The sequence below is a fragment of the Pipra filicauda genome, unplaced genomic scaffold (assembly GCF_003945595.2).
Source record: "Pipra filicauda isolate LSUMZ 115617 unplaced genomic scaffold, ASM394559v2 scaffold678_size160543_pilon, whole genome shotgun sequence".
Classification (NCBI taxonomy): Eukaryota; Metazoa; Chordata; class Aves; order Passeriformes; family Pipridae; genus Pipra; species Pipra filicauda.
The window spans coordinates 148,970-159,328 of record NW_024104840.1 but is presented as its reverse complement, the minus strand read 5'-3'; the positions used below and the strand labels follow the sequence as shown (position 1 = coordinate 159,328).

The window sequence follows — 10,359 nt, the reverse complement described above, 5'->3', positions numbered from 1 at the left end:
TGTCCAGCTCTGGGCCCTGAGCTCAGGAAGGCCCTGGAGGGGCTGGAGCAGGGGCAGAGAAGAGCAGCGAGGCTGGGGAAGGGACTGGAGCCCAAGAGCTGGGAGGAGAGGCTGAGGGAGCTGGGGGGGCTCAGCCTGGAGAGGAGGAGGCTCAGGGGAGACCTCCTCACTCTCTGCAACTCCCTGCCAGGAGGGGGGAGCCGGGGGGGGGTCAGGCTCTGCTCCAGGGAACCAGCAGTAGGACAGGAGGGCACGGTCTCAAGCTGTGCCAGGGCAGGGTCAGGTTGGACATCAGGAAGGAATGTTTTGCATGGAGAGTGCTCAGCCATTGGAATGGGCTGCCCAGGGAGGGGGTGGATTCTCTGTCCCTAGAGGTGTTTAAGGACAGACTGGATGTGGCATCAGTGCCGTGGGCTGGCTGACAGGGTGGGGTTGGGTCACAGGTGGGACCTGATGATCTCAGAGGTCTTTTCCAACCCAGTTGATTCCGTGATTCTGCGCATTTCCTCCTTTCACCACCTCCATAACTTGTGCAATCCTTGTGTCCTTAGGACTTTATCCACCAGTGACGATGTGGAGGACAGGGAGACTGAGAAGGGCCGGCTGGAGGAGGCCTATGAGAAGTGTGACCGGGACCTGGACGAGCTGATCGTGCAGCACTACACCGAGCTCACCACGGCCATCCGCACCTACCAGAGCATCACCGAGCGCATCACCAGCTCCCGCAACAAGATCAAACAGGTACAGGCTCACCTGGGCTCTGCAGCACCTCCTCTGGGGCTGTTCTGGGGGAAAATCCCTGCAGGGCCTTCTTCCTGTAGTGTGTTGTTAGAAACTGCTGGTTTAACCTGTTGGTTCTCCCTCTGGTTTTCCAGCTTCTTGTCATCGCTCTGAACTGAGTTAAAACTGAATTGAGAAGGTGCTGTTAGCCACTGATCACCCACGGAATACCCACTGTTACCTATCAATTACCCACTAATTACCCACTGTTACCCACTGATCACCCACTGAATAGCCACTGTTACCCATTAATTACTCACTGTTACCTACTAATCACCCAACAAATACCCACTGTTACCCATTAATTACCCACTAAATAGCCACTGTTACCCTTTAATTACTCACTGTTGCCTACTGATCACCCAGTGAATACCCACTGTTACCCATTAATTACCCATTAAATACCCACTGTTACCCATTACTCACTGTTAGCTACTAATCACCCAACAAATACCCACTGTTAACCATTAATTACCCACTAAATACCAACTGTTACCCATTAATTACCCACTAAATACCCACTGTTACCCATTAATTACTCACTGTTACCTACTAATCATCCAGTGAATACCCACTGTTACCCATTAATTACCCACTAAATACCCACTGTTACCCTTTAATTACTCACTGTTATCTACTAATCACCCAACGAATACCCACTGTTACCCATTAATTACCCCCTGAATACCCACTCTTACCCACTATTCACCCACTAAATACCCAGTTACCCATTAATTACCTACTGTTACCCACTAATCACCCACTGAATACCCACTGTTGCCCATTAATTACCCACTAAACACACACTAATACCCATTAATTACCCACTGTTATCCACTAATTACCCATTGAATACCCACTGCTACCCCTTAATCACCCACTGAAAACCCACTGTTACCTACTAATAACCCCTAAATACCTACTGTTAACCATTAATTACCCACTGTTATCCACTAACCACCCACTAAATGCCCACTGTTAACCACTGAGCTCCCACCCAGGGTACTGTGTCTGGCCCTGGGGTCCCCAACTCAAGGAAGACCTGTTGGAACAGAGTCCAGAGGAGGCCACGGAGCTGCTCCAAGGGCTGGAGCCCCTCTGCTCTGGAGCCAGGCTGGGAGAGCTGGGAATGTTCCCCTGGAGAAGAGAAGGCTCCAGGGAGAGCTGAGAGCCCCTTGCAGGGCCTAAAGGGGCTCCAGGAGAGCTGGAGAGGGACTTGGGGACAAGGGATGGAGGGACAGGACACAGGGAATGGCTTCCCAGTGCCAGAGGGCAGGGATGGATGGGATATTGGGAAGGAATTGCTGGCTGGGAGTGTGGGGAGGGGCTGGAATGGATTTCCCAGAGCATCTGTGGCTGCCCCTGGATCCCTGGAAGTGTCCAAGGCCAGGTTGGACAGGGTTTGGAGCAACCTGGGCTAGTGGGAGGTGTCCCTGCCCATGGCAAGGGGTGTCACTGGATGATCTTTAAGTTCCCTTCCAACCCAAACCATTCCATGATTCTAATCCTGAGCTGGGCCTGATTCCAAGTCCCTCTGGCCTGACTGGGCCATCCAGTGGCCCATCCAATCCTAATTCCTGTGTCCCAGGCTGTGCCGAACCGGCCACGCGTTTTCTGTGGGATCTGTTGGAGAACAGCAGTCGTTAAAAAGCAGCCTGAGAGGTGGGAGTGAAGTGCAAAGCTTTGTGGTGCCCCTGTTCATTGATTGTCTGGGCATGTTTCTCTCAGGTGTTTGAAGTCCTGAGGGCTGCTGAGCTCACACCTTTCCATCTGATCTGCTCCCGGTTTGATCCGTTGCCCTCCAGCCGCCTCCTGAGCAGTCTGGGTGATTCATCAGCTTCCTTTTCGCTCACAGAATACGAATTTTGGTGCTATTGGCCAGCTCAGTTGTGTTGTGTCAATGCACATGAACTCCATGGCCCTGGATCTTCCTGCATTTTCAGTGCTCACCCTTCAGTGCTGTGCCAGTAAAAATGACTGTGGCACTCGTGCCTGGGGACTTGTTTGAGCTGCCCTCTCCCTGCAGCACCAGATTAGTTCTTTGCTCTCCTGTCTTGTACCTCCTCTGTAATTTGCTGCACCTAAACTTTGCAAATTAGGCACCAAATTTATTTTAAAAATTTTTTTTCCTGGCTCAGTGGAAGTCCCAGCTTTTAAAACCAGCTTTAAGGAGCAGTAGACATTTACCCTGACCGACCCTTCTGGTTTTTGATATTCATTTAGCATTTTCAAAGAAAATGAGACCGTTCTGATGCTTTCCAAGGGTAAGAGTTCACTGTGGGATTTATGGACCAAGCTCAGCACTCTGAAAGCAGAGATCAATTGTACTAAATTTGAAACCAGCTGTAGCCAGTGGCCTGTTTTCCCAGAGTGCAGGAAGCTTTGCAGAGGTCAAACCAAACAGAGAGTGGTGTGACCTTTTGGTCCCACCTTGAAGAATGACCGGGAGGGTGAAGGACCTTTTGATATTTCAGTTTTCTTATTAGTTTTGGTCAATATGTATTGGAGTGGTTTTGACCTGATCTCAGAGGAGGCCCCAGCTCTGGTTTGTCATCAGTCTGTGTTACACTCCCAGACTTGGCTTTGATGTTCCCCTCTGAAGGTGGCTGATCACATGGGTGTTTATTTGCATTAGGAATTGTACAAGTGATGCATAGTCTGGATCCCTCGGAGTAGCTGCTTTTTGTAGTCAATTCCTGGGTGAATTCCTGTCGGGAAAGGTGCAGTTTCCAGCATAGCTACAAGAGGTGTTGCTACTCTAAGACTGAATTATAAAGTAGAACCAATTTGGGCTGCCAAGGGGGAAGTTCCTTCTTAAAGGCTTGCTCTTCATTCCTTCCCCTGCTGCCAAATGTGAGTGTAGTTGATCATCTTCCTTGCAAGGGCAGGAGTGGGAATGTCTTGTGAGATTCCTCCTGGCCCCAGGATTGTTTTGCTGACCTAATTTGGCTCCTGTCACTGCAGTCCATGATAATGGTGTGCCAGGTCAGTGAAACACTTTAAATTAATGGGTTGAGCAGGGATTCAGTCTGAAATGAACTCAGTGTGTGCTTTGCTTTCTCTCTGCTTTTATGACTCTCTTAGATGAGGTTTTCTGTTGGCTGAGGGTTTTCCCACATTACTCTTTCCAGAAGGACATTTTGGAGAGCAGGATTGAAATCTCAGTGTCTCCTGCCTCCAGACAGAGGTTCTTTAATGGAACTATTTTTACTTATAAGTGTCTGTATTTTGATCCATGAGTGTGTTTTACATGTTGGTTTTTTTTTTTTTAAAACTTCCTTTCGGTGAACAAGGTAGGAGAATGTGCAGCTGAAGTGGGATTTGTGGAGAGCTTTAAAGGCTCATTATTTAAAAATAAATTGAAGGGCTTCTTCTGAGAGCCTCTCTTCATGTGTAATTCAGTGAGAGTTCAGCCTGAGAAAAGGTTGGACCCCAAGTATTCATAACTTATCACAAAAACAAGAGTGGTGTGAAGGCAATGTGTGAAGCTGTGCTGCTAATTGCTTCCACATTTTAATATGGATTGTTGATTTGCATTAAGCAGGAAAAGAGAGGTTACACTGACCTTACCAGAGGGGAACCTGAAAGCAGGGAATGCAGGCTGGGGGTGGGAACAGAAAGAGGGGAGAAGAAAAAACCTTAATGTTGCCTGAATGGGCTGAAATTATAATAGAGACTTTGCCACTTCGAGAGGGGGCTCCAAACCAAAGTGAAAGGCAAACACCAGAGGGTTTCTCCAGGTGATGTGATGGCCTTGAAAAATAAAGGAAATATTGGATTGAACTCCCTCTTAAATGCTCTGATGAAACATTTTCTGTCTCTCTTCCAAAAAAAAAAACAATCTGGTGCTGCCCAGAGTATCAGGGAAAGGGTTGTACTTCCAACTAGTTGTGTTTCAAGGAGTGGCCACCAAAGCTGAAGAAAGCAGGAGATGTGCCAGAACATTTTAATGGGCAGATGGCAAACGTTTGGAGCAGGACAATTAGGAAATGGGGTTCCTGCCGGATGCCAGAATCCCAAATTGATTTTCTGGAAAGCTGCACGTCAGGTTTTTTGGTCCTGGTTCAGAAGAGTGGGTGTTTGGTCACGTTGTGGGGCTTCAGTTCAATTCTCACTTTGGTGAGAATCTCAAAATATTCCCTGATTTTAGATTATCTCATTTCAAAATATTCCCTGATTTTAGATCACCTCCTCTCCAAATATTCCCTGATTTGAGATTATCTCATTTCAAAATATTCCCTGATTTTAGATCACCTCCTCTCCAAATATTCCCTGATTTGAGATTTTCTCATCTAACACGGGCTGTGAACTGAACTGGAATTTTAGGGTGTCAGTGCAGGAGCAGGAGTGGGACTTGATGGTCCTGGTGGGTCCCTTCCAGCTGAAAATATTCCCTGATTTTAGATCACCTCCTCTCCAAATATTCCCTGATTTTAGATCACCTCCTCTCCAAGTATTCCCTCATTTTAGATCACCTCCTCTCAAAATATTCCCTGATTTTAGATCACCTCATCTCAAAATATTCCCTGATTTGAGATTATCTCATTTCAAAATATTCCATGGTTTTAGATCCCCTCCTCTCCAAATATTCCCTGATTTTAGATCACCCCCTCTCCAAATATTCCCTGATTTTAGATCCCCTCCTCTCCAAATATTCCCTGATTTTAGATCACCTCCTCTCAAAATACTCCCTGATTTTAGATCACCTCCTCTCCAAATATTCCCTGGTTTAGAATCACCAGCGCAGTCATCTCTCGCCAAATACCCCCGAGTTAGATCACCTCCTCTCCAAATATTCCCTGATTTTAGATCACCTCCTCTCAAAATACTCCCTGATTTTACATCACCTCCTCTCCAAATATTCCCTGATTTTACATCACCTCCTCTCCAAATGTGGGAAAGAGCTGCTCTCAGCTGCAGGCACATCCTGACTGACCCCTTTGCCGTGTCGCTGCAGGTGAAGGAGAACCTGCTGTCCTGCAAGATGCTGCTGCACTGCAAGAGGGACGAGCTGCGCAAGCTGTGGATCGAGGGCATCGAGCACAAGCACGTCCTGAACCTGCTGGACGAGATCGAGAACATCAAGCAGGTCCCTCAGAAGCTGGAGCAGTGCATGGCCAGCAAGCGCTACCTCAACGCCACCGACATGCTGGTGAGATGGGGTCCTCGGGAGCCAGGGAAAAGGGCTTCCCCCCTCCCACCCCCTCTTTTGGGGAGAGGAGAGAAAGGAGGGGAAAAAAAAAAAAAACAAAGAATTGAGAACGACAGAATTAAAGTGGTTGATGCCTGATAGGAGCTGAGAAAAAAACTCCGGAGCAGTTAATTGAGGATGAGATGAGAAAAGGGTTTAATTCCGTTACAGATGACACTAAGATGGGGGGGAGTGTCGATCAGCTGGAAGACAGGAGGGCTCTGCAGAGGGACCTGAATAGGGTGGAGAGTTGGGCTGATTGCAAGGGGCTGAGGTTCCCCAAGGCCAAGGGCCGGGTCCTGCCCTTTGGCCACAAGAAGCCCCTGCAGCTGCAGGCTGGGCCAGAGGGGCTGGAGAGCAGCCAGGCAGGAAGGGAGCTGGAAACTGGGATTGACAGGAAGTTGAGCCCGAGTGTGCCCAGGTGACCAAGAAGGCCAATGGATCCTGGCCTGGCTCAGGAACAGTGTGGCCAACAGGTCCAAGGAAGTGATTCCTCCCTTGTACTCAGTGCTGGGGAGGCCACCCCTGGAGTGCTGTGTCCAGCTCTGGGCCCTGAGCTCAGGAAGGCCCTGGAGGGGCTGGAGCAGGGGCAGAGAAGAGCAGCGAGGCTGGGGAAGGGACTGGAGCCCAAGTGCTGGGAGGAGAGGCTGAGGGAGCTGGGGGGGCTCAGCCTGGAGAGGAGGAGGCTCAGGGGAGACCTCCTCACTCTCTGCAACTCCCTGCCAGGAGGGGGGAGCCGGGGGGGGTTGGTCTCTTTTCCCAGGCAACCATCAGCAAGACAAGAGGGCTCGGTCTCAACTGTGCCAGGGGAGGTTTAGGATGGATATTAGAAAGAATTTCTTTGCAGAGAGGGTGCTCAGCCATTGGAATGGGCTGCCCAGGGAAATGGGGGATTCTCCATCCCTGGAGGTGTTTAAGGACAGACTGGATGTGGCATCAGTGCCATGGGCTGGGAACCACGGCGGGGTTGGATCAAGGGTTGGGCTGGATGATCTCGGAGGTCCCTTCCAACCCAGCTGATTCTGTGATTCTATGAAGACGCGTGTCAGCCGTGTCCGGGTGTTCCAATTTATAACAGTGCCTGTCCAATATCATATTGTTGTGCAATATTTTGGGTGTATTTTTTTGTATATATATAATTTATAAAGATACATACATAAAGATATGTGTGTGTGGGTGAGGTTGCTCATGGCTATGAGAGAGAGACAGTATAGACCTCGCTGATAAATAGATTTCTGCAGTGTATTGTGCTGTTTTGTGTTGTTTGTCTGGTTCTTTTTTGTTTCCAGGGCAGAGAATATTTTCCAGTAAATCAAATAATAATGATATAAAAAGCAGCTGTTTGTTCATGGGGTTTTTTTTAATATCTCAAGGAGTGCAGAGAGAGCTCAAGTGGAACCCGAACACTATTTCAGCCTCTCATTGACACTTGCAGTCCTCATTTGAGGACAAATGTACCTGTATAAAGCAACAATAATAAAGAAACAATAATCCCCTTGCATTTGGAGCCTTTTCCTGGCCCAATTTCACCGTGGGCTCCCTGGCTTTTGCCATCTCCTGTTAACACAGCCCTGGGGGGCTCTGATGTTGTAATCCCTGCCTGGCTGCAGGATCATTCCTTCCCCCTTGGATATGAGATGGATATTATGTAAAATCACTGCTGAGCTGTCAGGGAGGGAGGCAGAGTGTCCTTTGGTTTCACTCCTCAAGGTAAACACATGCTTGGGAAAAGCCCAGAGTGATCCAACGAGGAGTTTTTATCCCTCTGTTGGAATCAGAGCCCTCATTAATGCTGTCCCTGGATCCTTGTTGGAATTAGACCTTTGCCAGCCCCGCTTGAGGTGGATGCAAACACTGTCAGGGCATCATTTCTGCTCGCTGCATCCCACTCCTGCAGCCTGCTCTTTGTATTCCACTCACATTAATTGAAGTAATTTTGCCACTGAAGCGTGTTTCGAACCCCCCTGCATTTAAATTGAAATTTTAATTCCCTTATTGTTTGGAAAAGGAGGCTGGAGATGGCTTGTTACAGGTTTCATTATCACTCAGAACTCTCCAGCTGCTGGTTCTAATGTGCAGTGACTGAGTAATGCGGGGAAGGATTGTTAATAAAAGAGTGGCAGCTTCTCCCAGTCGTGCAAACACAATGCAGAGGTAGTTTGTGACAGCTTACATTTGTGTGAAGTTCAAAATTTGAAGTGACAGCTCTTTTTTCTTTCTGGTTCTGCGGGCACCCAGAGCAGCACAGCTTCAAATATCAGCTGTTCACGTTCTGTGCTCCTCCAGCAGCCCGAGAACAGAGCAGAGCCAGTGTAGGATCAGCTTTGCTGTCCTATAATTGCAACCTCACAGGTTGTCTAAAAAGAACCTCATTCCAGCATCCTTGGAGTTGGGAAGCTTTGGAGAAATTAGGCTTGTCTGGAACAGATAAAACTTCTGTTGGAGATGGAGTGGGGTTTAGTTATTTTCCATTTCTTTCTGTGGGTTTTTCATGGTGGGAGTTGATACTGAGGTGAGTTTTCCTGAGGTGGATCTTTCACAGACTCGATCGCTGATGGAAATGTTCATTTTCATGTGGCAGTTGAGAGCACAGGCACCCATTTGTGTGTGTTTTCTGCTTAATATAAAACATAGAAAGGGGCTCAGGGGGGACCTTCTCACTCTTTCCAACTCAGCTGGTGGAGCCAGGGAGGGGTCAGGCTCTGCTCCCGGGGAACAAGGGACAGGAGGAGAGGGAACGGCCTCAAGCTGTGCCAGGGGAGGTTTAAATTGGATATTAGGGAAAATTTCATTATGGAAAGGGCTGTCCAGCCCTGGCACTGCTGCCCAGGGCAGGGGTGGAGTCCCCATCACTGGAGGGATTTAAAATCCATGTGGATGTGGCACTTGGGGACATGGGTCAGTGGTGGCCTTGGCAGTGCTGGGGAATGGCTGGGCTTGATCTTAGAGGGCTTATCCAAAGGGAGAACTTAATATTTGCCATTTGTTTACGCAGCCTAAGAGATAAAATGCTAAAAGCAGTTGAAGAAACATTGTTGAATCAAGTAATTAAAGGTCATATCATAATAGGATTAAATAAAAACTCCTCAGGCTACTTTCTTTGCATGTCCTGACTTTCATGTGTCCAGCTTTGCAATTTTAATGAACTCATACCACTTTCTCAAAATATATCAAGTTCTTTTTTTAAAAAAAAAATCTTTTAATTCTGATAGACCATGAAACACTTACTCTGAACTTGATTTTTTAGTCCAGGGATTGTGTCAGGTGAGAAAACACCACGAAACTGCAGAAATCAATCCACAGGGTAGGAGGGAGGAAAACTCCTGTTGCCAGTTGGGAATTTTTTGTTTTGTTTTGTTTAGTCAACAAGAAGGAAAATAAAAGTGGAAAAAAGGAAGGATGGAGCCCTCTGACCTGTGTTCACTTCACTTCACACATCCTTGTGTTCCAGAGTGAAGAACTCAGTGTTTTACTTGTGAGCACATCCCTGTGCTTTAGCCTGAGTGTCTTTGTCCCAGGAAACAAAAAAGCTGAAGTGACAGTCATTCATTTCTCCAGGGAATGCTCCAACATTCCTTCCCTTTTTTCCACGTTAAGGACTTAACATTTCAGTTTCCTGATGTCAGGAAAACAATAATACACATCTGCTGCTCTGCTTTCTGACGTGGATACCAACAGCAGGATGGTTTTTGGAGCTGCAGCAGGATTTTTTTGGGGGGCTGAGCACTTTCTCTCTGTACCAGTCGGAGTTTCTGGAGTGGAGCTGGTGCCTGATATTTGCTGTTGGATTCAGTTAAACCCTCTTGGCTCAGCCTGCAGCTGGGCAGGAGGGGACGTGGCTCTGCAGGAAAATGAGGGCATTTTCCATCCTCACCACTGGCATCCTTAGGAGGAATTAAATGTGTTTTCTCTCAGCTCCGTTGGGTTAAGTTTTGAAGAGCGTTGCTTCATCCCAAAATCTCACCTTTCTGTTGGGAGCAAACCAAGCTGGAGATGCTGCCAAAGCATTTTACAGAAAAATGATCTATTTTTTTAGCTGCAGGACTTCCCAACCCAACCGGGTGACTTAGTGGGTGACAATGTGGGCAGAAATCAGAGGTGTTTGGATAAGTGGAAATGCTGTGCAGAAATCACGGAATCATGGAATGGCTCAGGTTGGGAGGGACCTGGAAGATCATCCAGTTCCACCCAGGCCAGGTTGGAGGGGGCTTGGAGCAAGCTGGGCTAGTGGGAGGTGTCCCTGCCCAGGGCAAGGGGTGGAACTGGGTGATCTTTAAGGTCCCTTCCAACCCAAACCATTCCATGAGTCCGTGTGCCCCTCAATAACGGTGTTCCCCAACATTCCATGCACTCCATGTCCTCTGTGAGGGCATTTGGAGTCATTGACG

The 10,359-nt window shown here is 48.0% G+C and overlaps 1 protein-coding gene across 1 annotated transcript in view; it reads left to right on the top strand.

Moving 5' to 3' along the window:
• Nucleotides 1-481: 481 nt before the first annotated feature.
• Nucleotides 482-10,359, top strand: part of LOC113987184 (exocyst complex component 4-like) — a gene marked incomplete at its 5' end in the record, with an annotated part of 145,375 nt that continues 135,497 nt past the window's right edge. Inside the window, 2 exons of the mRNA XM_039388695.1 lie at nucleotides 482-741; nucleotides 5,738-5,932. Coding sequence (XP_039244629.1) covers nucleotides 482-741; nucleotides 5,738-5,932 — 455 coding nt within the window. The remainder of the gene's footprint in view (nucleotides 742-5,737; nucleotides 5,933-10,359) is intronic.